The following is a 27,528-nucleotide window of genomic DNA, read 5'->3' as shown; positions in this document are numbered from 1 at the left end:
AGCGAAAGAACAAACCTTCCACCCTCTGGAAGGGAACCCTACCCGATTGCCACGGCAGGCTGGGGCAGCCTGCTTTTAATCTCTTATCTGGCCTCACCCACATCCTGCTGATTGGTCCATTTTACAGAGAGCCGATTGGTCTGTTTTACAGAGAGCTGATTGGTCCGTTTTGACAGGGAGCTGACTGGTGCATTTACAATCCCTGAGCTAGACACAAAAGTTCTCCAAGTCCTCACTAGATTAGCTAGATACAGAGTGCTGATTGGTGTATTTACAAACCCTGAGCTAGACACAGAGTGCTGATTGGTGCATTTACAAACCTTGAGCTAGATACAGAGTGCCAATTGGTGTATTCACAATCCCTTAGCTAGACATACAGGTTCTCCAAGTCCCCACCAGATCAGCTAGACACAGAGCACAGATTGGTGCAATTACAAACTTTGAGCTAGACACAGGGTGCTGACTGGTGCAATTACAAACTTTGAGCTAGACACAGAGTGCTGATTGGTGTGTTCACAGACCTTGAGCTAGATACAGAGTGCCGATTGGTGTATTTACAATCCCTTAGCTAGACATAAAGGTTCTCCAAGCCTCCACTAGACTCAGGAGCCCAGCTGGCTTCACCCAGTGGATCCCCCACCAGGCCGCAGGTGGAGCTGCCTACCAGTCCTGCCCCCTGCACCCGCACTCCTCAGCCCGCACTCCTTAGCGCTTGGGCAGTGGATGGGACAGGGCTCCGCTGAGCAGGGGGCAGAGCTCCTTGGGGAGGCACAGGAGCCCACGGCCGGGGGAGGCAGGGAGGAAGGAGTGGGGGTAGGGGGGTGAGGGGGGGTGGGGTAGGGGGGTGAGGGGGGTGGGGTAGGGGGGTGGGGGGGTGGGGTGAGGGGAGTGGGGTGAGGGGGGGTGGGGGGGTGTGAGGGGGGCTCAGGCATGGCCGGCTGCAGGTCCCGAGCCCTGCCCTGCGGGGAGGCAGCTAAGGCCCGACGAGAAATCCAGCACAGCGCCAGTAAGCCGAAACTGCTGGGGGACCAGGCACACCCTCTGCAGCTGCTGGCCTGAGTGCTAAGCCCCTCACTGCCCAGCGCCGGCGGGGCCGGCTGGCCGCTCTGAGTGCAGGGCCGCCAAGCCCACGCCCACCCAGTTCCCGCCCGTGCCTCTCCCTCCACACGTCCCCGCAAGCTGAGGGAGCCGGCTCCAGCCTCAGCCATCCCAGGAAGGGGATCCCACAGTGCAGCTGCGGGCTGAAGGGCTCCTCAAGCCTGGCCAGAGTGGGCGCCAAGGTTGAGGAGGCACCAAGAGCAAGCGAGGGCTGCGAGGGCTGCCAGCACTCTGTCACCTCTCAACAGTAGTAAACTCCATGAAGGCAGGCCTCACAGTGTTCACCACTGTGTCTCTAGCACCTGGCTATGTGGGTGGTACACAGTAAACTATGTAGATACTTGATGAATAGAGAAATGAGTGAATGAATAAATGAATAAACTCTCCATCAACAGTCATGTCCCAAGTGGACCCACAGCTGACCTGTTCTATGCTAAGCACTTAGAAGATGTGGTCCCTTTCCTGGAGGCTTAAATTTTACATTTCTCCAACCTCATGTGAATTGTGGGAAGACACGATGCAAGAGAAATCCCTATTTATTCCAAACCTCATGCTCTTTATTTTACCAGAGTACTCAAAATGGAGGCCCTGAGCCTAAGGGAGGGTCCCCAAGTTCATGGAATCCTGGCAGGAATTACAGGGCTCAAATGGTCTGAAGTCTAGTGTTCTACTGCTAGCTCTGCCAGTTCTGTTGTCATTCACCTCTGGTGAATGACTTCCCCTCTGGGCCTTAGTTCTCTTCTCTGTAAAATGGGAATGCAGTGGGGGAGGAGTGGTGGACCAAGCTGTGTATGAAAATAGGAGCAATTTAGTGCATTTGACTATGTACTCTGTTGTGTGTAATTGGACACAGTGTCCTCCTTCCTAAAAAGGCTTAGAGGCAGGGATAGAACTAGATGCAGAGTCTAAGTAAACTAAGGGGAGAGGGAAGACAGTGTGTGCCTACTTCTGTCTGTAAACAGCAAGGTCAGGATGTGCTGGCCCTCTGGTGAGAGGACAGACAGGACAGAGGGGTGGTGGGCTAGAGGGGGCCTTGCCATAATAAGGGCCCTCTCAAACATGTCTATATGTCTTTGCCTCTAGGTTTGCAAAAGAAAAGATTCTAAAGCCCTGGGATCTTCCTGCCATCACCAAGCATGATGCCCTCCTCCCCATTCAGAAGCAATACACCCCCTTCTCCTTCAGAGGGACAACCCAGAGAGAAATGGGTGGTGGGGATGGAGGATGGGGAGGCCTGGAGAAGCATTGATGGGGCCAGGGTTCCTAGCAGGGTCCCATTTCAGGCATCTTCAGAAAGTGCAAGAGCGTGAGCCTCCTGGTCCCCCTCCAGTGCTTTCTTCCGGAGGATAGTGGACTCAGTGGACACCCGCATCCATGCCCCAAAGCTTTTTGGCTTCAGTCCAAGCAGCTGACAGGTTCATCCTTCTCCCCAGGGCCCCACAAACACCACTTCCGGCCCTCCTGCCTCTATCTGGGCTCTTCCTGCCTGGATCTCTATACCCACGCCTGCCCTTCCCTCTGCAGAGCTTTCTCCCTCCCTTCAGGAGCTTATTTCGCTCTCTCAGTCTCCATATCTATTTCTTTCCCCCTTCTTCCCTCCTCCCCTGCTTTTCTCCTCCTTGCCATCCCTCCGGAGCCCCAGTATGGGTCTCCCCGCCTTCCCCTCTCTCAGGCTGCATCTCCCCCCTCCTTAGTGCTCACCCCTGCACCTCTTTCTTTGTATTCTTCTCACCCTCTCCCAGCCTCGCCAGCATCTCTCCTCCCCCGCCCGGCTTCGGCCTCCCCCTGCCTCCCCATCTTCAGCTCAGTCTCCTCCCCCTCGATCCTCTTCCCTCCCCTCCGCCTCGCCCCACTCCCAGCCCGCATGCCAGGATTTCTCTCCTCCCTGGGGGTCTCAGTGCATCTCCTTCTCCTCTCTGCCTGCCTCCTCCCTCACCGAAGGGTTAGCGGACACCCATCCTTTTCTGCTTGGGGACCCCACCACCACCCGCATCACTGCCGCTGTCTCTTCTTCACCGTATCCTTCTCTACCCACCCTCTTCTCTCTTCTCTTCTCCCTGCCCCTTTAAATCTGCCTGGCCCAGCCTCCCCCGTGATGCTGGGATGGAGCAAACATTGATTTGTGCTGGGATGGAATCGGAATTTTGATTTATTTTTCCTCTCCCAACCATAAGAAGAAAAAAATAATAAAAACACCCCCTCTTGAGAGCCCCCTCCCCCTTTGCATCCAGCTCCCAGCTCTTCTTCCCTATCTCCATCCAAGGCAGATTTTTTCCCCTACACTATTCTCATCTTCCCCCACCCTTGCCACTACCTCGCCCCCCCACCCAGCCTGCTCCTCCAGCTGGGGAGAGAGGGGACTCTCCGGACTCCCCCACCTTTCCTCTCTGGGTTGGAGCAGTCTCTCCGGAAGGGGAGGGGGCTTGGCTTGTCCGGGCGAGGTGGGAGTGGAGGTATCCTGCCATGGATGCTGTGCCGGGGAGGCAGCCTGAGCCCCAGCCCACATGGTGAGTAGCCTGCCCCCTCCCTTCTGCCTGTCTGCCCGTCCCCACCCTGGCCTTTCCCCTGCAGAGCCTCCCCTGGGCCCCATCCCCCGAAAAACCCCCCGAAAAACCCCCCGAAAAACCGTCTGCCTACCTTGGTCCGATCTCCCCGCTACATATTCTACCCCCCACCCCCATCCCTTTGCCAGAGACGCCGAAGAACCGGGGCAGAGGGGTCCTGACAGCAGCCAGGGAAACGGGTGCCCTACGATTCTGCCCAGCCCCCTCTCAGGACCCCCAAACTGCCATCCACACTCGACACTTCGGGGTTCTAGGTTGGAGAATTGGGACTCCCGCTTGGGGTTGGGGCCCCAAGTCCTGGGAGGGGCCCGCTCCACAAAGACAGAAATGGGGGAAGCCCCCATTACCCCAAATCTTGGGAGCTGCTGGAAGATGCTGCCGAAGGAGGGGGGTGGATTGGGGGGCGGCGCTGATGCCCCAGAGCCACCGGGCCAGGGAGCGGCGGGCAAAGGGGAGGGGCCTCTCTCGCCACTTGCCCCCCTCCCTCTTTCTCCGCAGCCACTCAGGATGAGGGTCCGGCCCTGCCTGCCCTCGCTGGGGCCCCCCCGCCCGGCCCCGGTCTAACTGCCCCCGCCCCGAGGCCTCGCCCGGCTCCAAGGCCCCCAGCCGGCTCTCCAGTCCCAGGATGCGCTGAGCCGCCGGGGGGCTGAGGCCGCGCCAACTACATGCATGTCCCCCGGGGGCAAGTTCGACTTTGACGACGGGGGCTGCTACGTGGGGGGCTGGGAGGCGGGGCGGGCACATGGCTACGGCGTGTGCACGGGCCCCGGCGCCCAGGGCGAGTACAGCGGCTGCTGGGCACACGGCTTCGAGTCACTGGGCGTCTTCACGGGGCCCGGCGGACACAGCTACCAGGGCCACTGGCAGCAGGGCAAGCGCGAAGGGCTGGGCGTGGAGCGCAAGAGCCGCTGGACGTACCGCGGCGAGTGGCTGGGCGGGCTGAAGGGGCGCAGCGGCGTGTGGGAAAGCGTGTCCGGCCTGCGCTACGCTGGGCTCTGGAAGGACGGTTTCCAGGACGGCTACGGCACCGAGACCTACTCCGACGGAGGTGCGGGGCCCGGCCCACCAGTGTCTGTCTGCTCGTCCGCGTGCGCCTTCCCCAGCCTTGCGCCTTCGCCCGCCATTTGCGCCCCTGCGCCCATCCTTCTTTCCCCCGCCACCATTCCCCATCGATGTGACCCCCAGCCCCCAATTTCTGCTCTCTCCCACCATGATTATGCTTTCCTCAATTGTCTGTCTCCTGCTCGCTTCTCCCTCACCCCTTCCCTGTCTGCCTGTCCTCACACCTCTGCTCTCCGTCGGGTCGGCGTGCCCCTCAGAGTACTGTTTGCCTATCTAAACGCCCTGACCAGCCTGTCCTTCGCATGCCTGCCGGGCCCTCCCCGTTTCCCCTGTCTACCCGCACTGCCAAAATCCACGTAGGGCTCCTGCTACCTGCCCGTCTTCACTCTGCTCTCCCACACTTTCTGGCCCAGCCTGGCCTGTTCCCGGCTCCCAGTGCCCTTCCCCGACCTCCACACTAACTGCCTCCACCTCTCCCGCCTGACGCTTGGGCTTCCAGGGGCGCTTGGGACTTGGGGCGCAAGGAGCCCAGCGGCACGTCCTGACTCTTTCTCCCACCCCTCCGCCGCCCGCAGGCACCTACCAGGGCCAGTGGCAGGCCGGGAAGCGCCACGGCTACGGGGTGCGCCAGAGTGTGCCCTACCATCAGGCGGCGCTGCTGCGCTCACCCCGCCGCACCTCCCTGGATTCCGGCCACAGCGACCCCCCGACGCCACCCCCGCCCCTGCCCTTGCCGGGCGACGAGGGAGGCAGCCCCGCCTCGGGCTCCCGGGGCGGCTTCGTGCTGGCCGGGCCCGGGGACGCCGACGGCGCGTCGTCCCGAAAGCGCACTCCGGCGGCCGGCGGATTCTTTCGCCGTTCGCTGCTGCTCAGCGGGCTCCGAGCGGGCGGACGTCGCAGCTCCCTGGGCAGCAAGCGAGGCTCCCTGCGCAGCGAGGTGAGCAGCGAGGTGGGCAGCACCGGACCGCCCGGCTCGGAGGCCAGCGGGCCCCCGGCCGCAGCGCCGCCCGCCCTCATCGAGGGCTCGGCCACAGAGGTGTACGCGGGCGAGTGGCGCGCAGATCGGCGCAGCGGCTTCGGCGTCAGCCAGCGCTCCAACGGGCTGCGCTACGAGGGCGAGTGGCTGGGCAACCGGCGGCACGGCTACGGGCGCACCACCCGCCCCGACGGCTCCCGCGAGGAGGGCAAGTACAAGCGCAACCGGCTGGTGCACGGCGGGCGCGTCCGCAGTCTCCTGCCTCTGGCCCTTCGGCGGGGCAAAGTTAAGGAGAAGGTGGACAGGGCTGTCGAGGGCGCCCGTCGAGCCGTGAGTGCTGCCCGTCAGCGCCAGGAGATCGCCGCTGCCAGGTGGGCGTCCAGTTCAGAGGCCAAAGCTGGGCTAAGAGGAGGGGGTGCGCTGGGGACCAGGAAGGCGGGTGTGCCTAAGGGAGGACCAAGCCCCAAGGCCCAGGGCCTGCTATTGCAAGCCTAAGGCCAGGCAGTTGTACCCCTGGGCATTCTTGGTGTTTATATCCGAGGCTACAGGTGGATGTGGGTGTAACTCTGGGTAGCTGGGTATTTGAGGGAGATGGTGTAAGACTGTAAATGTGTCTCGGTGTCTTTTGTGTGGAGATGCATGTCTATGGAATCCATTGTTGTGTGTGGGAGTAGCAAGGAAGCTGTTTTGTGCAGGCCCAGAAATCTCTTGGAACTCAAAACATGTCCCTAGTCTTCCTCCTCTTGCAGCTGATCCAGCCTCCAGGCCTCAGGCTGGGAGCATCAACCCTGGGTGGAATAGGGACTGTCCCTTCCTAACCACGTCCCAGCCTGACACCATTTCAGCCTTGGGCCTTTGGGAAGTCTAATTTATACAGCTGACCTATCCGCCTGAAAAGATAGTCTCTCCCAGTTTTGCCCCCTCTGCCTTCTTTTACCCAACTGATGGGAGGTTTGAGGGGAGGAGGCTTCCCTGTAAATGAAACGTTTCTGTAAATCAAATTACATTTCCTTGCATCAGGAACCTTGCTATCTAAAGCAGTGCTGTTTAACAGGAATATTATATAAGCCAAATAGGTAGTTTTAAATCTCATAGTAACCACATTAAAAAACAAAAAGAAGCCAGACATTGTGGCACACACACCTGTAGACCCTTGAGAGGTAAGGGGATCACTTGAGCCCATCAAGACCAGCCTGGGCAACATAGCAAGATCCTGTCTCTGAAAAACAAAAAACCAAACAAACAACGGAATAGAAAATTTAAAAAAGCAGGTGAGATGAATTTTAATAATATTTTTATTTAAACCAATATATCCAAATATTATCATTTCAACTGGTAACCAATATAAAATTATTAAGATATTTTACAAATTCCTTTTGAACTAAGTCTTTGAAACCTGCAGCTCCCTGGGCAGCAAGCGAGGCTCCCTGCGCAGCGAGGTGAGCAGCAAGGTGGGCAGCACGGGACCGCCCCTTAAATTTTACACTTAAATCACATCATTTCCATTCAGACTAGACACGTTTCAAATGCTTAATAGCCACATATGGTTTGTAACTACTGAATTAAATAGCACAGATCTGAAAGAAGGCCGGGCACGGTGGCTCATGCCTGTAATCCCAGCACTTTGGGAGGCTGAGGTGGGTGGATCACCTGAGGTCAGGAGTTCGAGACCAGCCTGGCCAACATGGTGAAACCCTGTCTACTAAAAATACAAAAATTAGCTCGGTGTGGTGGCAGGTTCCTGTAATCCCAGCTACTCGGGAGGCTGAGGCAGGAGAATCACTTGAACCCGGGAGGCAGAGGTTGCAGTGAGCCGAGACCACGCCACTGCACTCTAGCCTGGGCAAGAAAAGTGAAAGCCAGTCTAAAAAAAAAAAAAAATCTAAAAGAAGCCAAAAATCCACTTGTAATGAGATTCATAGACCCCTTATTTATACAACTCACATATTTGAATTTTTACATATTGAATTTTCTTTTAAAGGGGTGGAGGATTTCATTTAAATTTGAGATTTTTTGAGAGATCAGAGATCAGGATATGTCCAAATATGCTTAAATGAGTTTGTATAATGGGTGACACAGTGAGAGTGTGTGTGTGTGTGTGTGTGTGTGTTTGTGTGTTAGAGAGAGAGAGAAAGAATATAAACATGCCAAATGCAGAGTAGACGTTTGAGTCAGAGAATGTGCATCTATAGATGTGTCTGGGAGTCTGGATGTTAGAGCCCAGGGACTTAAGCCAGAGAAGGGGGAAGGCAGAGCACCAGGGAACATTTTAGGCTAGATAGGGTGGAGACATGTGCAGGAAAAACTGATCTCAGTAACTAGAGGATCAGGCAGTGGGAGGAGGTGGGTTGGTCTCCCCAGCAACAGGCCTGGCAATCCCGACTGGCTGCCAGCTGCCATGGAAACAGCAGAGCCTCAGCAGCAGGTGCCTCTGCCAGGTAGCCTGAGCCTGGCCTGAGTCTGATGCCTGAGCACAGACTAAGTCTACTGTATGGGACTTGATCATCCATACTCTTCATACACAAAAACAGGCCTCATCAGTGCACCAGTTTCAGGCCACCAAAATAACTCAATACAACCCAAGACCATGATCCTCACGCTCACGGCTCAACAGGTGCCCTTGACAGCCCTGTCCACCTTCTCCTTGACTTTGCCCCACTGAAGGGCCAGAGGCAGGAGACTGCACATGTGCCCGCTGTGCACCCTGAGTCCAGCTCAGTTTCAGGACAGGGCTAGTTATATACAGTCTGAAAGTCCTAAGACAGAAGAGCCACGTTATCTGAGATCCCTCCAAACAGGCTCTAAAGATCTTTGACCCACCAGGTTTGAGGAGAAGGGGCTAATCACAGCTCCCAAAGAACATAAAGAAGAGGCTATGGACTAAGAATACGCACAGTAGATATCACCATCCTCTTCCCCACCCCCATACCAGACTGCCTTCCTAAGCCAGAGAGAACAGGCCTGTGACCAGAGGAAGTCATGGGGTGTGATCAATTCAAGCCCATAGCAGCTCATCGGCCTGCCTTTTTCTCAGCTCTTTTGTGTCCCACCCTCAGAATTACAGAACTCATTTAAGGATGACAAGGCATCTATGATTAACAGCAGAGGGTGAAAGGGAAGAGAAAACTGAGGAAGCATCTGACATCAGAGGGAGAACTGAGAAGCAACAGTGGGGAAGGACTGATCAGACTCCCAGGCTGCCTGCACCTAAGGAGCAGGGAAGGTGGTAGGGGGTTGTGGAAGGGAGACTAAGGGTTTAGCCAGAAGTGTAGTTGCAATGGTGAGAAAGCATATTGCATATTAGTAGGGAGAGGGGATGGGATCATTACCGGAAGGGGAGACCCACTCTTATTCCAGTTCCAGAGCTCAGAAAAGCATGACGGGGGGCAGTGGGGTGGTAGCAGTGACAAGAGGAAGAACAATGTCATAACAGAAGAGGCCGAAGGAACGCAAGATAGGAAGTTCTCATGCCAGGAAATCTGCACAGGTAGAGGTAGGATTAATAGTAAGGAGAAGTGACAGTAGAAAGAGAAAGGGAGGCAGAGACTGTTAACATAAGGGAGACGGTGGCTCTGAACAAGGGGCGGGGCAGGGGCGAAGCTGCTTGGAGGGGAGGATCGAGGTACAGGACCCTGTGCTGGACCCCACAGAGAGGCCTGTGACTCCAGGGGGGTGAGAGGGGTTAGTAACAACAGGAGGTGCTAACTGCAAAGAAGGTGGTAGTATAGCTCATAAGCACCAAGCAGGACTGCAGGGGATGTGTTAAAAGAGTGAGGTCTCGACTGTCACTGGGAAGGGGGCAGGATAGGAATGGAATTACACAGTTCCAGGAGGGCCTGGCCCTTGCAACTGGAAGAAGTGTTACTACAGGACGTAGCGGTAGAAGGGTGTGAGAGGAGCAGGAGGGTGTGATGATGGCAAACACAGCCCAGGTCAGGGGGAGGAAAGCAAACGGGAGCTGCCCTGGCCTGCCAGGAAGGGAAGCAGCTGGCAGAGTGTGGCGAAGGGTGACGACTCCAGAGGAGAGGAGGATGTGATGTAGAGGGGACAGGGGCTAGGGGGCTGGAGCATCTGAGCAGGGACTAATTTGAAGTGGGGGAAGGTCTGCTAAATCCCTCTCTCTGGACCCGACAGGGCAGCAGACGCCCTCCTAAAGGCAGTGGCAGCCAGCAGTGTCGCTGAGAAGGCCGTGGAGGCAGCTCGAATGGCCAAACTGATAGCCCAGGACCTGCAGCCCATGCTAGAGGCCCCAGGTGAGGCATGGACAGCTGGGGGGAGGGCAGTGAGGCCCCTAGGGAGCTAGAGAGGCTCAGGTTTGGGGAAACAGATGAGAAGCCCTGCAAGGGAAGTGGGGATGGGAAAAAACAAGGAATGAGGATGCAAGGAACACAGGGTGGGGGCCAGACCTGGTAGTCTGAGGAGTGGGACTTGGGAATGTATGCAGTAGGATAATGGGGGGTTTGGGGTCTGGTGGTGAGAGGCTATGAGCCTGGGAATTCCAAAGTCCTGGGAAGTGCCCAGTCAGGAATAAAGCTGCAGCCACTCCAGCCCAAGGCCAGTTAGGCCCCTCTGATTCTCAGCTATCCCTACCCAGGCCGCAGACCCAGGCAGGACTCAGAAGGTTCCGACACGGAGCCCCTGGATGAGGACAGCCCTGGGGTATATGAGAACGGACTGACCCCCTCAGAGGGATCCCCTGAACTGCCCAGCAGTCCTGCCTCCTCCCGCCAACCCTGGCGACCCCCTGCCTGCCGGAGCCCACTGCCTCCTGGAGGGGACCAGGGTCCCTTCTCCAGCCCCAAAGCTTGGCCTGAGGAGTGGGGGGGGGCAGGCGCGCAGGCAGAGGAACTAGCTGGCTATGAGGCTGAGGATGAGGCTGGGATGCAAGGGCCAGGGCCCAGAGACGGTTCCCCACTCCTCGGAGGCTGCAGCGACAGTTCAGGAAGTCTTCGAGAGGAGGAGGGGGAGGATGAAGAGCCCCTGCCCCCGCTGAGGGCCCCAGCAGGCACGGAGCCTGAGCCCATCGCCATGCTGGTCCTGAGGGGCTCGTCCTCGAGGGGTCCTGATGCTGGGTGCCTGACAGAAGAGCTCGGGGAGCCCGCTGCAACCGAGAGGCCTGCCCAGCCGGTGAGATCCTCTGTCCCTGCTGTGTGCCCTCTTCTCCCAAAGCCTTGCCTCCCACCCTTTCCAGAACTGTCTGATCACCGGGGGGCTTTTTATCTCACTCGGCTTCCTCTGCCTGGCCAGTCTTGGACCACATCCCACCTCAAAAAAATAGAGGGCGTTCGAGCTGGAAGGAACCTTACACACCTGCAAGCCCAACTCCCTCATTTGACAGATGGGGGAACTGAGGCCCAGAGCACTTAAAGTAACTTGCCCAGGCCGGGCGCGGTGGCTCACGCCTGTAATCCCAGCACTTTGGGAGGCCGAAGTGGGCGGATCACGAGGTCAGGAGATCGAGACCATCCTGGCTAATACAGTGAAACCCCGTCTCTACTAAAAATACAAAAAAAAATTAGCCGGGCGTGGTGGCGGGCGCCTGTAGTCCCAGCTACTCGGGAGGCTGAGGCAGGAGAATGGCGTGAACCCAGGAGGCGGAGCCTGCAGCGAGCTGAGATCGCGCCACTGCACTCCAGCCTGGGTGACAGAGCGAGACTCTGTCTCAAAAAAAAAAAAAAAAAAGTAACTTGCCCAGGGTTATAAACTAATAATTAATGTGAGAGCCAGAACATTTTCCCCCCGTTCTCCTTCCATATCATTTCCAGCTCTCAGTTTCCTACTCCACCCCCACCCCCACCTCCGCACTTTCTCTCTTTGGTGCCCAGAAATAAAAAAGGAAAAGATTGTTCCCTCCCTACCCTGACTCTCCCTCCCTCTCCTGGGAAGAAGTTGAAATAGAGAAGAAGGCAGAAAACTGGGAGAGGCGGAGTTTGCCCAGAACCCTCTACTCTGATTGGGCTCTAGGCCTTCTGTTTCCTAGCAACCACATCCTCACCCCTTCATCCCTCTGCCTTACTGCAGTACTGGCTGCTGCTGCCAATGTCTGCTACTAAGGCCAGGCACCTCCTGCGTGGGACACATGATATGCTGATGGGAGGGGACTAGAGGGAGGAGGTGGAAGGGCTGTCCCTGCATTGAAGGTGTCAGAGGAAAGGTGGGGCCCTGCCTGGGAGAAGAGGGGGTTTTGCAATCCAAAACAAATGTTGGCGATCCCCCTGCTCCAGACTGTGCAGGGAGGTGCCTGAGGCCCTTCAGCTCTGCCACCTCAGTCAGGGCAGGAAGGTGGGCCCTGTCCTCGGGGACTGAGTCTGCTTCCCCCTCTGTCTCTCTAGGGAGCTGCCAACCCCCTGGTGGTGGGAGCCGTGGCCCTCCTGGACCTCAGCCTGGCATTCCTGTTCTCCCAGCTCCTCACCTGAGGCTACTTCCTGGCCTGGTTCTGGCTTTGGTTGCGTGCCTCTTCACCCCTTTGACCTGCCTTTTTTCTCTTCTCTCTTCCTGGCTGTGTTTTCTCCTATCTTTCTTTCTCTTCTTCCTTTCTTTTCTGTGCTCCTTTGTTTTTTTCTCTCGCTTTTTCTTTCCCTGTCTTCTTTCAGATTATCTCATTTCTTCTGGATCTGTCTCTGTATTCCTCACTCCCTTCCCCATCCCAACCCCTTCTTTCTCTAGATTGTTTACATATGAAGGGCTTTTCTCTCTCAGAGTTGCTGTCTTCTCTGAGACACACAAATCTAAGTCAGACCATTGCTCCACGCCCTCCCACCTTTTCTTTAGACCTCAACTTCGCTGCGGGTGGGGGTTTGGTGTCCTAAGGAGACTCCTGGAAGCTGAATGGAGAAGAGGAAGAAAATGAAGAAGGAGTGATTGAATGTCGGGCAAGGCACTGGCTGAGCTGCTGTGGCTCCCTAGCCTAAGGGGCCTGCTGTCCCTCTGACGCCTAGTGAAAAAGCTGCAGGAGGTGCATCCTCCACCGCTAATCTTGGAGGCTATTATCTTACCTCCAAGCACTGAGCTGGGTTACTGCCCAATTCCATCCTTCCCTGAAGGAGAGAAAGGAAGTGAAAAGTAGAGTAACTCCCTAGCATTTCCCTCTTTTTCTCCTCATCGGCCAGCCCCTCCTCCAGCCCCCTCTGGTGGCATGCCATGCCAAGAGCAACGTGTAAAGGAACAGAGAATATCCAATGCAGTCAAGTCCACCCTGCCCAGACTTTGCCACTGACTTCTCCCACCCTTCTGTCTCCCCCATAATAGTTTATTTGGTTGGTCTGGACTCACTTGTGGCCTTTGATTAAATTCCTAAGGGGCCTGAAGAAGACATTTCTACTGCAGAGGGTTAGAGGCACTTGAGCAAGGCCCCCACATCCCAACTCTGGGAGTTGTGGTGGGAGGAGGCACTTCTGGGGGATAGGACCAGACAAGATAACAGGAGCTCACATGGAAGCAGAAGCTGTGACAAGTTTAGTAGTCCCAAAATGGGTTATATCCCTTCCCCCTTTACATCAGAATCTTGTGAAATGGGAAAACAACAGAAGGAGGGGATCAAAGATAGCTGATCTCACATGCTTCCCAGGCAGGGCAGAGGTGGGAGTCAAACCCGGGTGACAGGTGGGTGGAGAGCCCTGTTTGAGGTTGTGGCTGATCCCTCTCTGGTATTAGCTTTTCCCCTGGGAGCAGGAAGCCCTAGGAAGAGGGGACTGTAGGGTCCCCAGGGGATCTTTCCTCCCTCCCCTGCATGAGGCAGAGGCAAGCTGCCTGCCAACCCCCTCCCTCAAGGAATGGCCTTGCCCAGGAATGCCCACCACACATACCCTCTTCTTTTTTTCTAGTCAAACTCTTGTTTATTCCTTGGCTTGCCTCCCTCCTTCCTCCCCTCTCAACCTTTACTTCTGATTTCTATTTCATGGAATTTGGGATTGAAGTTAAACTACAACAGTGCCGCCAACACCAAGTCTTGCAGGAAAAAAATACAAAGAAATTTAACAAAAAAAATATATTAATAAAAAAGTTCAAAAAAGGGGGGGGATTGTCATCTCCTTTGGGGTGCGATGGCTTCAAATCCAAACTGAGGCTCTCCGGGTGGTAAGGATGTGCGAGGAGGCCTCTTGAAGAACTCCAGGCCTATCATGCTGTCTCTCCGCTAAAGCCTGAGGCCCGAGGTCAGAGGATTCAGGAAGGCTCTGCAGTCGGCCCAGGAGGGCGGGGTCCCGTGGTGGAGGCGGGGAGAGGGAAGGACCGCACGGAGCACCAACCCCTGCTCGGCCCCGTACCAGGAAGCGCTGGGGGGCAGAGGAGCGGAGTTGAGGCAGAAGCCAGGTGAGGCTGGAGTCCTGGGGTAGGCAGGCTGTCGCTGCCGCTGCCGCTGCCTGAGATGGAAATCGGGGGAGGAAGCTCGCGGAAGAAACAGCGGAGGGTCGTGGAAAAAAAGCAATGGCTGAGCTAGGGATGGGGTACCAGGTAGGGGGAGGAAACGGTAGAGAGAAATAGGTGGGGCTCGCGCGCATGCTCAATAGGAAGGGGCGCCGGTGGGGTGCGGACGCATGCGTAGTGGGCTTCTCGGGCGGTGGGGTGGGCGCGGAATTTGGAGACCCACTTCGGGAAAGGTAAAATGCGGGCGCAATTTTAGGGTACCTGTGGGACCCGGGCTCTTAGGGTCTTGACACAGGACGGGCCTGGGCCGAAAGCCCAGGCACGCCCGACCAGAGAGTGTTTCTCCACTCCCGGACTCTGCCAGTCAGGATGGTGGTGCCTTCGCTGAAGCTTCAGGACCTCATCGAAGAGATTCGCGGGGCCAAGACTCAGGCCCAGGAGCGGGAGGTGATCCAAAAGGAGTGTGCCCACATCCGGGCCTCCTTCCGCGACGGGGACCCAGTGCACAGGCACCGGCAGCTGGCCAAACTGCTCTACGTCCACATGTTGGGCTACCCCGCCCACTTTGGACAGGTACTGGCCAGGAATACCTCCCTCCTGAGCTTGATGAAGGCTAGTGGGGCAGAGTCCCAGACTCTCTCACCTGTTTATGCCCTGGTTTTTTAAATTCTACAATTTCAGAGTCTTCACAGCCTGCACTGCAAACCTCTTTCCCCATTGCTACCCCTACTGGGCATCAGCTGGCCTGAACCCTTCATTCTCTGGCCAGCCTCCTTTAGGGCAGGCACCTCCTCCTCTCCGCTCCCATCCTCCTCAACTCCTAGTTCCTCCTACCCACTAACGCCTGAATTTCCTAAGCTCCTCTTGTTGAAGGGAGAGTGATGAGATATGATGCCCCACAGGTTAATCTGGTTTTAAAGAGGAAGATGGAACAGGGATGTGAGTGTCTATGGTTTCACCCCTGCCTCTTCCTGGTCTGCCCCCTTCACTATAGATGGAGTGCCTGAAACTGATCGCCTCCTCCAGATTCACAGACAAGAGGGTGGGCTACCTGGGGGCCATGCTTCTATTGGATGAGAGGCACGATGCCCACCTGCTCATTACCAACAGCATCAAGAAGTGAGAGGGTTCTGGCAATCACTTGGAATCAGGGAGATGGGAGAATAGGGACCTTGGAAATCCCAGGGGACTGCCTGTTGTGGGTATTGAAAAGGACTGATTTTCTCAGAGGTTTGACTGACCATCCTCCCAAATCCCCTGCAGTGACCTGAGCCAGGGGATTCAGCCAGTACAAGGCCTGGCCTTGTGCACTTTGAGCACCATGGGCTCTGCTGAGATGTGCCGAGACCTGGCCCCAGAGGTGGAGAAACTGCTCCTGCAGCCCAGTCCCTACGTGCGCAAGAAGGTGAGATGGCGGGACTCCTGGCACGTGCTCCTGCACACTGCCTGCTGCGTGCTATATAGTAGTAGATGCAGGGGTCCATCCCATCTGACCCCTGTCTGAGGCCCCTGACCTCTGCAGGCTATTCTGACTGCAGTGCACATGATCCGGAAGGTCCCTGAACTCTCCAGTGTCTTCCTCCCACCCTGTGCCCAACTGCTTCATGAGCGTCACCATGGTAAGGCTGTGGGGCCCCCCATCCTTTGCTTCAGGTCTATGGACAGAAGAATTGAAAATCGGATGGGAACCCCAGCTCATAGGAGAATGGTAGTGCACACACACAGGCACACACGCAATAGACTCTCTTGCCCCTGGCCCCCACCATTCACTTCCCCGACCCTGACCCCAGGCATCCTGCTGGGCACCATCACGCTGATCACGGAGCTCTGCGAACGAAGCCCTGCAGCCCTCAGGCACTTCCGAAAGGTGGGCTGGTGAAGGGGCAGGCCCTGGGCCTGGAAGAGAGGGTCAGTGGGGAAGGAATGGGGCTTTAGCTGGAGAGGATTAGAACGAATGCCCAAAGTTGTGCCCTCCCTCCAGGTGGTACCCCAGCTGGTACACATCCTCCGGACTCTGGTGACAATGGGATACTCCACAGAACACAGCATATCTGGAGTCAGCGACCCCTTCCTGCAGGTGGGGTGACCTTTCACTGCTGTATCCCTGGATCAGAGAGGGCATAGCAGTAAGACCATGACCAGTGGTTTCCTCCCAGAGAACACTGGTTCTCTCAGTGTCCTGGGCAGCAGAGTAGCAGGCACAGGATTGCTCGGGTCATCCCAGGACCTGTGAGGGGAGAGGGAATGCCTAAAAGTCAGGAAAATACAGTTTGGTAACAATTTTTTTTTTAAGCCTGTCCTAAACTCCCCGGGCCTCACACACCTCTGTTCCCCTCCTAGGACCAAGGGACCTGTGGAGGTGAGGAGGTGGGGGAAGGCTCTAGGGAGCGAGCCAGACCCTCACATGTTGGAGTTTTCTCCTCAGCCCCATGACTCCTTATCCTATGAACCCCTCCAACTTTCCATTTTCAACCCAACCTCAGGTCCAGATACTTCGTCTGCTTCGGATCCTGGGCCGGAACCACGAGGAGAGCAGTGAGACCATGAATGACTTGCTGGCCCAGGTGGGGCCTGGGAGGGCACTGGTTAGCTGTGTTGCTTGGAGACCCCATCAGCCCTGGGTGCCCCTCACATGACTCGTCACTGTGCAGTGGCCGTGTAATTGCCTCTCCATCTCCTCTAGACAGTGAACTCCATGAAGAAGGGACACAGTCTGTCTTAGTGCTATTGCCCCAGTGCCCAGGCTGGCCCTGGCACATAGTAGAGGCTCAGGGAACTTTGTTGGATGGTTGAAGGATGGACAGATGACATGTTGGAGTCCTTCAAGAATCCTGAGGATTACCTGGGCTTGTTGGCATGTGCCTGTAGTCCCAGCCACTCAGGAGGCTGAGGCAGGAGGATCATCAGAGCCTGGGAGGTCAAGGCTGCAGTGAGCTGTGGGCGACAAGAGTGAGACCCTGTATCAAAAAAAGGAGACCTGAGGAGGGCCTTGAGCAGATACATCTCCTCTCTCATCCCCTCAGGTGGCCACTAACACGGACACCAGCCGAAATGCCGGAAATGCGGTCCTGTTTGAGACAGTACTCACCATCATGGATATCCGCTCTGCAGCTGGCCTACGGGTATCACCCCTTATGCCTCTCCCACTACGGCCCCGCCCACCACCTCACCCACACAGGTCCTGCTTGCTGGTTTCTCCCTCCTAGCCCCATCATCTTGCGCCAGTGTGTTCCCAGTCCTCAATGGCTGAGCAGGTTGCTCCTTTCCTGACTGACCCCAACTTCTGCCTCTCATAGGTTCTAGCTGTCAACATTCTTGGCCGCTTCCTACTCAACAGTGACAGGAACATTAGGTAATAGTCCCAACTGTCTACCTAGGCTGTGCCACTGATCCCCTGGCCCTCTGCCCTCCTTCCTCCAGAGCCTCCTGATCCATTTCTCTCTTATCTTATCCCTATACCCAGGACAGGACGGGGAGTGGGGGCTGATGGCCATGGTATGATAGAACCTCCCCCATCCTGACCAGGTATGTAGCCCTGACATCACTGCTTCGACTGGTGCAGTCTGATCACAGTGCTGTGCAGCGGCATCGGCCTACTGTGGTGGAATGTCTACGGGAAACTGATGCCTCCCTCAGCCGGTGAGCAGTGATAGAGGGGACAGGAGGGCAGGGCAGAGGTTCCCAGTGCCCGGTGGCCAAGACTCGAGCCAGCTTAGAGCAGCTGGAGTAAGGGGACTAAGGGGGACAGGTCCCTGGGGAAGCAGAGGGCCTGAGGCATGGACCAGGATGACCTGGGCTACCTGCATGGAAACCTCTTTCTCCTGCCAGGAGAGCCCTGGAACTAAGCCTGGCTCTGGTAAATAGCTCCAATGTGCGAGCCATGATGCAAGAGCTGCAGGCCTTTCTGGAGTCCTGCCCTCCTGACCTACGGGCTGACTGTGCCTCAGGCATCCTGCTGGCTGCAGAGAGGTGAGGTGCCCAGGAGTCGAAGAGGGTAGAATCTGGGGAGCGTCAGTACCAGGACTGATGAGCCATATATCCCCTAGGTTTGCTCCAACCAAACGCTGGCACATAGACACCATCCTGCATGTGCTGACAACGGTGAGGCAGGGGCCAGTCAGAGAGCTGGGCAGAAGTGGTCAAGATTCACCACACTGACTTGGCCATGCCCACACCTTCCAGGCGGGCACCCATGTGCGGGATGATGCAGTGGCCAACCTGACCCAGCTGATTGGGGGGGCCCAGGAGCTACATGCCTACTCTGTGCGCCGCCTCTACAATGCCCTGGCAGAAGACATTTCCCAGGTACCATTCCCACCTACCTAGGCCCAGGGCTGCCCAACCACTCCCTTGCCCATCCTGGGCCACCTCCTCCCTACTAGATTCCAATTTTTCTCTCAAGGTCACAGCTGCTTACATAGTGCAGAAGACATCCGAGCACAGAGCCCTGTTTTTAAGAACATCTGGGCTTTTGTCCTGACTCTGGTACCTCCTGGTTATGTAACTACAGATGACTAACTTCCCTTATGCTCCATGTACCCTCACTGCCTCTTAGAGCTGCCTTGAGATTAAAGCTCTTGTGTTTATGAGGTTTTATTATTACCTTGAATGCTGAATGAATTAACAGATGCCAGCCAGTATCTATAGCCCCCTTTTCCATCTTAATTAAATAGGGTGGGCAGAAAGCATCATCCACCCCTTCCACAAGGGAGGGACCCTCTCACATTTCCATCCTGTTTGGTTAGGCCATGTAGTTCTGATGCTTGGCCACCAGAGGGCAGTGGGAGCCAGGTAACAAACTTCCCTTTCCCCACTCCTCCAACCCCCCACCATCTCTGCACTGCCTAAAGGGATATTGCCAGGTCTGGAAGTGAGGAGGGGACCTCAGACACTGGCCCAGCAGTGTTTCTTTCTTTCTCTCTCTCTTTTTTTTTTTTTTAAATAGAGATGGGGGGGTCTCGCTTTGTTGCCCAGGCTGGTCTTGAACTCCTGGTCTCAAGCAATCCTCCCGCCTCAGCCTCCCAATGCGCTGGGATTACAGGCTTGAGCCACCATGCCTGGCCAGCCCAGCAGTTTCTTATCCCATGTAGCAACCACTGGTGCAGGTGGCAGCCTGGTGCATTGGGGAGTATGGGGACCTCCTGCTGGCGGGGAACTGCGAGGAGATTGAGCCCCTTCAGGTGAGACCTCACTGGGGGTACACTGAGGAGGGACTCGTCAGGGGGACAGGACTTGCACCAGGGCCACTAACTGTATCCATGTCTGAAGGTGGACGAAGAGGAAGTGCTGGCATTGCTGGAAAAGGTGCTGCAGTCCCATATGTCCCTGCCAGCCACTCGAGGATATGCCCTCACAGCCCTCATGAAGCTCAGCACTCGCCTCTGTGGGGACAACAAGTAAGAAGGGGTCCCAGCCCCTTGAGAGATGGCCTGTCACTGGGTCCACCCATTTTTGAGTTTCTTTCCAGGCATACATGCCCAGCCCTCCCTACCCCCCAGCCCTTAGGTTCTTGTTTTTGAGCCAAATCTGGGTATTTCCCTGCTCCGTGGGCCTTTCCTTCTTGCCACATCCTGCAGTGGCACACTGCCATAGCCACTTACATACTACACTGGCCCAGCCGCATCCGCCAGGTGGTGTCCATCTACGGGAGCTGCTTGGACGTGGAGCTGCAGCAGCGGGCTGTGGAGTATGACACACTCTTCCGGAAATACGACCACATGAGGTGTGTCCAGCACTGTGCTGCAGCATGGGACCCAAACCCCTGCCCTCTCCCAAATGCCCTTTTCTAGGTACAAGGGCCTCATCCTCACCTGTGTTCTTCCATATCCACGGTGAGAGCTTCCCACCCACTGTTAATTGAAGCTAAGCTGGCTTCCAACCCTCCTTGTTCATCTGAAAATCAGCAACAACATGTCATTTTAGGAAATCAGAAGGGTACTTCTGAGCCACCATGTGCCCAGGGCTCCATATTCCTAGTCCTCATCCAAGACGCCTCTTGTGAAAGGCCCAGAGACCACACAGAGGCACACTTGCATTCCATCCTCTCAGGGCTGCCATCCTGGAAAAAATGCCTCTTGTGGAGCGAGATGGCCCTCAGGCTGATGAGGAAGCAAAGGAAAGCAAAGAAGCAGCCCAGCTTTCAGAAGCAGCCCCAGTGCCCACAGAGCCCCAGGTGAGAAGGCTAGAAACTCTGGGGTAGGAAGATGGGCTGAGCTTCATACCCAGCCCTGCCCCTTCTGTCCCTTCTGCCAGGCCTCACAGCTCCTGGATCTGCTAGATCTCTTGGATGGGGCTTCTGGGGATGTCCAGCATCCTCCCCCTCTGGACCCCTCCCCAGGAGGTGCCCTGATACACCTGCTTGACCTTCCCTGTGTACCTCCACCCCCAGGTAAGCCTAAGCAAAGGGGAGATGTCTTAGAGAAGGTAGGTGGAAATGTACTGCTCCTCCTCCTAAGCCAAGGGCTGAGGTTCATGGACCCTGCTTCTTCCTGTGTGTCCTCCATCCCATCGCCGTCTCAGGAGGTAAAAGAATGAAGTCAATCATGGTCATCTGTCTTCCCTTTGTTCCAGACTTCTTTCCCTGGCCTACAGGGCCCTGCTTCCTCCCCAACCCTTCTTATACCACTTTCCCACTACCCACTCACTGCCCCCTTCTCAGCTCCTCACACCCTCCCACCCTTGGCATTTCATGTTCTTTTTTACATGGAATGTTCTTTCCCCAGCACATCAAATGACCAGCTCATTCTCACTCTTCAGTCTTCAGCTAAAATGTCAGATGCCTTCCCCTACCACTCCTATTTAAGTCAGTTCTCCCCAGTTATTCTGGCATGCCTTACTTCCTTCATAGCATCTATTATGGTCTGTAATTATCTTGCCTTTTTTTTTTTTTTTTTTTTTTTTGAGACAGCGTCTTGCTCTGTCACCCAGGCTGGAGTGCAGTGGCGTGATCTCGGCTCACTGCAACCTCTGCCTCCCGGGTTCAAGCTGTTCTTGTGTCTCAGCCTCCCAAGTCCGGGCCTCAGGTGATCCACCCGCCTCAGCTTCCCAAAGTGCTGGGATTACAGGCATGAGCCACCATGCCCGGCCTTTTTTTATTGTTTCTCTCCCCCATTAGACAGTAAGCTCCATCCTCATCTACATGTCTACTTTGTTACTAGCCTTTCGAGTAGTGCAGGGCCAGCAGGTGTTTGCTCAATTTTTGTTGAATGAATGAACAAACATGTTCTCTCAAACCTGCACACTGAGCTGCCTCTGTCTCCCTACTCCAGCTCCCATCCCAGATCTCAAAGTGTTTGAGCGTGAGGGAGTACAGCTGAATCTGTCTTTCATTCGACCCCCTGAAAACCCTGCTTTGCTGTTAATCACCGTCACTGCCACCAACTTCTCAGAGGGTGATGTCACCCATTTCATCTGCCAGGCTGCTGTGCCCAAGGTTTGTAAAGATCAGAGTTCAGAGGTGGCCTGGGGACTCCAGGAGAAAAGGCCACTAAGTGGAGGAGATGGGTGGGAGACAGTGTGAGATGGGATTGAGTCATCTGGAGATCAGCACTTGGGGAGTTACAGGAAAAGGGTGTGGAGCCACTGAGTATAGAGGGGCTGCCTGAGCCCTACCTACTGCCATACTGTGCTCTGTTAAACTCCTGTGTTCAGAGTCTCCAGCTGCAGCTGCAGGCCCCCAGTGGGAACACAGTTCCAGCTCGGGGTGGCCTTCCTATCACCCAGCTCTTCAGAATCCTCAATCCTAACAAGGTGAGCTTCAGGAGTTCCCCCAAGACAAGACCCAGGGATAGAAGAAGCCGTGGGTGCTAACCCTGGTCCCTGCTCTCCTATTCCTAGGCCCCCCTGCGGCTAAAGCTGCGCCTCACCTACGACCACTTTCACCAGTCGGTGCAGGAGATCTTTGAGGTGAACAACTTGCCTGTGGAATCGTGGCAGTAACTGTCTCCACTCACAGCCTGAAATTCTCCTGTGTCCCAAACCCCAGGGGGCCCCAGCAGCTTCGAACCTACACCTGAGGGCTACCAGCAGGTGGCGCTCTGGCTTTGCACTGCAAAAACTGGGGACCAGCCCCCTTCTCCCACAAATAAAGCCCAATAAAGCCTGAGAAGTGAGGAAAGCCATATTTGGGTATATTTGAAGTGGAAAGTGTGTATGAATAACAGCAAGGGAAAAGCATTCTTACATAGGAGGTATGCATCTTCCCCTGAGCCTTGAGAACCTGTCTCAACACGGGGGCGGGGAGGGGGCAGCTGTTGGTTCTTTCTAACCCTCTCCAGGTCAGGGAACAAATTTGCCCCTAAACTTCCACAGGAGGCACTCTACCCTCTGGGCCAGAGCTGGGCACAGTGGCAAAGTCAGATTAGAATTTCTAGAGTTCTAACAGCGATTCCCAACCATTTCCTCAACTTTCTTCTGTTTCCCACACCCCAAGGCAGGGAAATCCCTGCTGCCTCTCCTCATCTTCTAACTCAGCTGTAAGGCGGTTTAGGAGCCGCTGGCAGAATCAATGGCATCGACCAAGGGAGGGGGGGTGGCAAGGGATTTTCCTGTGCTTAACTACTGATCACGGCTAAGTGGAAATCCTATAAACACGAGCGGAAATCAATGGAGGCTGCTTAGCGGCCAGGGGAGAGGGGCGGCCCACAGATTGCATCTGACGGATGAGCGAGAGGAAGCAGCCAGGGAGGGCTCAAGGAAGAGTAGCTTAGAGGAGGGGGAAGAAACAGGCAGCGCTGGAGAGAGAGGAGTCACTGTCAGAAGGGACACTGAGGGGAGAGGCACAGTGGGCCCAGGAGTGGACTCCGTTAGACCCAGAGTTCCCTTCCCCTTCCAGGAAGTGACACCCCTAGCCCAGGCAGTGGTCAGGATCTTCAGTCTCCTGTGGCCTCTCTCTGGAGCTGTTCACTTCTAGCAGGCGCTGATAGTCTTGAGGCCGGAAACGCTGTAGATATACAATCAGCTTGGCTGGTGCTGTCTCCTGTGCAGGCACACCTACAGGTAAAAGGACAATGAGGAGAGAAATGGACAGAGCCACAAGCACTTGGACTCTGCTCCCTGCCCACCTAGCCAGGACTCCATGGATGTTTCCAAAGCCACACTGGGGTTCTGAATGTCACCCACCCAGCTTCTGTAACACACTAGTCCACTCCCTGCCTGCCTGTGGAAGTGGGACCTAAAAGAGCAACTTCAGGCAAGAGTGGGACTGGAAGCCACACCTGAGCCTCTCTCCTCCAGCAAGGAGAAATGGCGAAGAGGCACCCAGGCACCAAGAAAACGAAGGATGCCTCAGCGTCAGCTCATTTCAGTTATTACCCTGTTCTGCAATCAAGATTAAAGCCCTAGACCAGGCCAAAGCTCATTAGCTTAGTAATGAAGCACATGCAGAGATGTACACATAGAAACCAAGAGCTATAGAAAGAAGAGGAGGGAAGCTATAGCCATGGGGTGGGATTCACATAGAATTCTCGCCTCTATGTGGTGAGGTGAGAATGGAACTGCCTGTTGCCAGTGTCTTGTTGTTAGTGCCTGGCAGCATGCTGGGCACATAGCAAGGAACTCAGTGTATGTTTGCTGAGGGGGCTCAAACAGCACTGCAGGGCTGTAAGGCCCCATGGGATGCACAATTCCTAGTGTGGATGAACGGTCTACAAGGGAATTATGCTTAGGAACAAATCTGCCAAATCATGCCTCACTGTCTCACATAACTATAATGTTATTGTCCTTTACAAAAAGCCAAAAGGACAAATTAAAAGGATCTAGGGAATTATCCTTAGGAACAAATCTGCCAAATCATGCCTCACTGTCTCACATAACTATAATGTTATTGTCCTTTACAAAAAGCCAAAAGGACAAATTAAAAGGATCTAGGTAATTGTAAAACAAAAGGACAAGACTGGTTGGACTCTCAGTGTAGTGGGCAGTGCATCAGTCTCATGATCCGAAGATCCTGGGTCTGAGCCTCCCAGAGGGCAGCTTTTGTAAAAAGGCTTACTTTTTACTCCTTGTGGAGGAGTGGTGACTGAAGAAGAAGAAAAAAAAGAGATTGGGGGAAGGAAGAGTCAAAGCAGGGAACTGAGAAATGAAACTGAAGGAGATCTGGCTATAGGTATGAGAACTAAATGAGGCAGGTTGGCTGGAATTAGACACGTGGAAGGACTAGATCCAAATTAGCTACTGTTAAAGAGAAAACGAGATTTCACAGAACTGTAAGCAAACTTAGAAAATTGCTAAAACAATTCCCATTACAAAAATAATCCAGGCCAGGCACAGAGGCTCACACCTGTAATCCCAGCACTTTGGAAGGCTGAGGCAGGCAAATTGCTTGAGTCCAGGAGTTCCAGACCAGCCTGGGCAACACGGCAAAACCTCGTCTCTATTAAAAAAAATTTTTTTAATCCGGAGGCCCTCCCCCACTACATGGTCCAGCGGGTGCCTCCAAAAGAGAAAAGTGGGGAGCAGGAAAAGCACAAAAGGGCCTGTCACCCTCACCAAGCATGCTGCTGAGCCTGTGGATCTTCTCTAGGGCAGTTGGTACTTCAGCCTCCTCATGCACCAGGGCCTCTACCTCACCCACAACATAGCCAAAGTCGGCTGTATCCAAGTCCACCCTGAGCTGTGGCTCCTCTTCATCAGCTTCCAAGAGCACCAGCTTCCAGGCACTCCGCTTAGTCACAAAACTAGCTACTTCCTGCAGCCCCAGTGGGCCCAGCACAGCAGCCACATCTCCAGCCCCCAGGCCGTCAGCCCCCAGCACCTTACAGAGTTGGGCCACAATTGTAGGTTCCGCTGTGAGTTCCTTATACTCCGTGTGGGGTCCTAAGACACCTGCTGCTCCAGGACATTTGAGCTCCCATCCACTATCCTCTCGTCGTCGCAGCCAGTGGTCAGCCTGCATGAGGCTCAGCTCAGAGGTGTCATAGTAGGTGTCTCGGAAGGTGACCCGGTACTCCAGGGTGCCCCCCAACTCCTGCAGCCGCTCCTCTGTGCCAGGCCCTGGAAGGAACTTTCGCTCCACCTCAATCAAGCCCTGGGCCATGCTACCTGCAATTGGCTGAACAAACGTTTGCTGAGTTCCCAAGGATGCAAAGCCTGGTGCTCAGCTCCTGGGGCGTCAACTCAGTACAGACCCCCTCCCTGGAAGAACTTATGAGGGGCACACTGTGTCGCAATAGTCTCTAGGGCTACTGCCCTTTTCTCTCTACCTCGGTGACATTAAGGCCCCGTCGGTGATATTTTAAGGCTCTGACAGTGACAGGTCTCCAGTAAAATCCCTTCCACTGCTGCTGATGTCCTCAATCCAAAGAGACCCCTAGAAAGCAGGCCGGGTAGCGGGTGTCCTTTCAACGCCCCCCTCTCTACACCTTGCCACCCCAGGAGGCTAGTGGCTCACGACCCGGGAGGACCTGCCCTTTCCTGCTACACTACCGGCCAGCGGAACCTCAGGTCTCACCTCAAAGCCCGAGAGTCTCCTCGCGGGACCCACAGAGGGGGAAGAGAGCCCACGCCATACACTCGCGAGGAATGCCGGGAGCAGTTCCGGATCCCGGACCTCGGCCCGACCCTCCGCGCGCCCGGCAGGTCCCGGCACCAGCGGCCATATTACGCCCGTTGTGGCGGTGCCGAGAGCAGGCCGGGGCTCGAGACACGCGCTATGTAATGGGAGGCCGCGACCCCCGCGGTGGCCAGGGGAGCGAGGCCGCCCCTTGCACTCTTCTCCTCATTGTCGGCCCCTCACGGCTCCCGGGGGCTGGTACAGGTCTCATGCCTGAGACTGAGCCAGGCACCCCGAGGCGCGGATGCATGATGGGAGATGTAGTTCCAAAGGGAGACTTTGCCCTCTCGCCCCGCCCGTCGCTATGGTGACAGGAAAGCTGCACTTGGTGCCTGCGGTACTCTACCTAAAGCTGAACTGGGGCTACAAGGCGGCGGGGAGAGTCGGGTGCAAGGAGCTCAAGCCCCAGTCCCATCTCCAACACCCCCCTTCGCACCCCCAACGCAGGCAGATGGGCCTGGAATACAAGCCATTCACACCGTCCAACAGATATCTGCTATAGCAGCCAGCTAAGCGCAGGCCAGTGGCAATGGTGGCGAGGGGGGTTGGGGTGGGGGGGAGGGAAGGGGGCGGGGGCAGCGCGTAATAAAGTCCAGTTTAGCTACTCTGGAGTTTTAGAGGGGATCTAATACCTCCTGGCGTGAACGTTGAGGGTAAGAGTGGGTGAGAAACTTTCTGTCAGAGAATAAAGTGGTATTTTGGCCAGGAACTAAAGATATGATGGTATTTCAACAGTTGGAGACCTAGATGGAGACAGGAGTAGCCTAAGCAAAGGCCCAGAAACTGGAGAACACCTGGGTGGTACGTAAGGAGAAGACGAGGCTAGAAATGCAGTTGAGGGAAAAGCCTTGAGTGCTAGACTGAGGAGTTTGTCAGAGTTTCCAGCGGTCCCTAAGCAGTTTTTGTCAGGTGTAGAACTACTTATGTTCATTTAGAATACAGAAAGGCCGGTGCGGTTGCTCACACCTGCAATCCCAGCACTTTGGGAAGCCGAGGCAGGTGAATCACCTGAGGTCAGGAGTTCGAGACCAGCCTGGCCAACATGGAGAAACCCCCCCGTCTCTACTAAAAATGCAAAAATGAGCCGGGCATGGTGGCGCGTGCTTGTGTTCCCAGCTACTCCAGAGGCTGAGGCATGAGAATTGCTTGAACCTGGGAGGCAGAGGTTGCAGTGAGTTGAGATGGCGCCACTGCACTCCAGCCTGGGCGACAGAACGAGACTCCATCTGTCCCCAAAAAAATAAAATTCAGGAAAACATGGGGGTTGGCCCTTTGAATGCTTTGGGAGACAAAATATTAATAGAGACGATTCCTTCTTACTCCCTCTGAGGACTATGGTTATCTGGAGACTCTAACTATATGTCTGACCTTACATGTGAGGAAGCTCCCTGAGGAACCGTGGCTCTTAACTCCTGGACTCCTTCCTATGATGGGTGAGAAGTGCCATGTTCTCAACACCTGCCCTCTCACCAGTATGTTTCTGGAAATACATGACCAGTGAGAGGTATTATAGGGAGAAGGACACTTTTTTAAAGACATGGCATTTTGGCCAGGTGTGTTGACTCACACTTGTAATCCTAGCACTTTGGGAGGTCGAGGCAGGAGGATCACTTGAGGCCAGGAGTTTGAGACCAGCCTGGGCAACATAGGAAGACCCTGTTTCTACAAAAAAAAAAAAAAATTTGTTAATTAGCCTGGTGTGGTAGTGCATGCCTGTGGTCCCACCTGCTCAGGAGGTTGAGGCAGCGGGATAGCTTGAGCCCAGGAGGTCAAGGGCAGTGAGCTACGATCCTGCTACTGCCTGCGCTCCAGCCTCGGCAACAGAGCAAGACCCTGTGTATAAATAAATAAACAAATGGCATCTTGAACTTGGAGTAGCTTGGGTCAACCTCTGTCCCCACTCCATGTTAAGC

At 55.4% G+C, this 27,528-nt stretch overlaps 3 protein-coding genes and 1 long non-coding RNA gene across 33 annotated transcripts; 2 read left to right on the top strand and 2 right to left on the bottom strand.

The window, feature by feature from the left end:
• Nucleotides 1-2,933: 2,933 nt before the first annotated feature.
• JPH4 (junctophilin 4) lies at nucleotides 2,934-12,967 on the top strand. 2 transcript variants are annotated; one of them, XM_016925903.4, is made up of 7 exons: nucleotides 2,934-3,605; nucleotides 3,791-3,916; nucleotides 4,161-4,710; nucleotides 5,300-6,071; nucleotides 9,835-9,953; nucleotides 10,295-10,827; nucleotides 12,033-12,967. In XM_016925903.4, the coding sequence occupies exons 3-7, from the start codon at nucleotides 4,332-4,334 to the stop codon at nucleotides 12,114-12,116; spliced, it is 1,887 nt and encodes a 628-aa protein (XP_016781392.1). In that variant the 5' UTR covers nucleotides 2,934-3,605; nucleotides 3,791-3,916; nucleotides 4,161-4,331; the 3' UTR covers nucleotides 12,117-12,967. The 2 variants fall into 2 exon arrangements, with proteins under 2 accessions (XP_016781392.1, XP_016781391.1); XM_016925902.4 differs by lacking the exon at nucleotides 3,791-3,916 and having other exon boundaries at nucleotides 2,947-3,605.
• A 705-nt stretch (nucleotides 12,968-13,672) lies between these two features.
• On the bottom strand, nucleotides 13,673-20,009 carry LOC107968122 (uncharacterized). Its single transcript, XR_010150891.1, has 5 exons — nucleotides 19,875-20,009; nucleotides 16,907-16,998; nucleotides 14,326-16,291; nucleotides 13,965-14,060; nucleotides 13,673-13,841 (listed from the first exon to the last, which is right to left on the bottom strand). It is a non-coding gene; the product is annotated as an uncharacterized LOC107968122 (long non-coding RNA).
• Nucleotides 13,790-22,184, top strand: AP1G2 (adaptor related protein complex 1 subunit gamma 2). Of its 20 annotated transcripts, none has more exons than XM_054666405.2 (22): nucleotides 13,921-14,010; nucleotides 14,433-14,637; nucleotides 15,059-15,183; nucleotides 15,328-15,469; nucleotides 15,587-15,683; nucleotides 15,855-15,931; nucleotides 16,046-16,141; nucleotides 16,548-16,628; nucleotides 17,088-17,186; nucleotides 17,361-17,416; nucleotides 17,590-17,703; nucleotides 17,893-18,033; nucleotides 18,111-18,165; nucleotides 18,247-18,369; nucleotides 19,155-19,244; nucleotides 19,333-19,460; nucleotides 19,682-19,786; nucleotides 20,113-20,236; nucleotides 20,317-20,452; nucleotides 21,333-21,496; nucleotides 21,715-21,813; nucleotides 21,901-22,184. In XM_054666405.2, exons 2-22 carry the CDS (start codon nucleotides 14,434-14,436, stop codon nucleotides 22,000-22,002), a joined length of 2,358 nt encoding a protein of 785 aa, XP_054522380.1. In that variant the 5' UTR covers nucleotides 13,921-14,010; nucleotide 14,433; the 3' UTR covers nucleotides 22,003-22,184. The 20 variants fall into 20 exon arrangements, 12 of the variants coding, with proteins under 12 accessions (XP_009425783.1, XP_054522380.1, XP_063648876.1 ...); XM_063792803.1 differs by having other exon boundaries at nucleotides 13,982-14,010; nucleotides 14,429-14,637; XR_010150882.1 differs by lacking the exon at nucleotides 13,921-14,010 and adding exons at nucleotides 14,056-14,297; nucleotides 20,972-21,086 and having other exon boundaries at nucleotides 15,587-15,931.
• On the bottom strand, nucleotides 22,173-25,861 carry THTPA (thiamine triphosphatase). 10 transcript variants are annotated; one of them, XM_063792807.1, is made up of 3 exons: nucleotides 25,514-25,861; nucleotides 24,553-25,372; nucleotides 22,173-23,055 (listed from the first exon to the last, which is right to left on the bottom strand). In XM_063792807.1, exons 2-3 carry the CDS (start codon nucleotides 25,097-25,099, stop codon nucleotides 22,910-22,912), a joined length of 693 nt encoding a protein of 230 aa, XP_063648877.1. In that variant the 5' UTR covers nucleotides 25,100-25,372; nucleotides 25,514-25,861; the 3' UTR covers nucleotides 22,173-22,909. The 10 variants fall into 10 exon arrangements, 9 of the variants coding, with proteins under 9 accessions (XP_063648877.1, XP_009425806.1, XP_009425809.1 ...); XM_009427531.4 differs by having other exon boundaries at nucleotides 24,553-25,114; nucleotides 25,514-25,642; XM_009427534.5 differs by having other exon boundaries at nucleotides 24,818-25,114; nucleotides 25,514-25,642.
• Nucleotides 25,862-27,528: the final 1,667 nt, after the last annotated feature.

Source organism: Pan troglodytes, chromosome 15 (assembly GCF_028858775.2).
Source record: "Pan troglodytes isolate AG18354 chromosome 15, NHGRI_mPanTro3-v2.0_pri, whole genome shotgun sequence".
NCBI lineage: Eukaryota > Metazoa > Chordata > Mammalia > Primates > Hominidae > Pan > Pan troglodytes.
The sequence above is the reverse complement of the archived record's forward strand: the minus strand, read 5'-3'. Positions and strand labels throughout refer to the sequence as shown.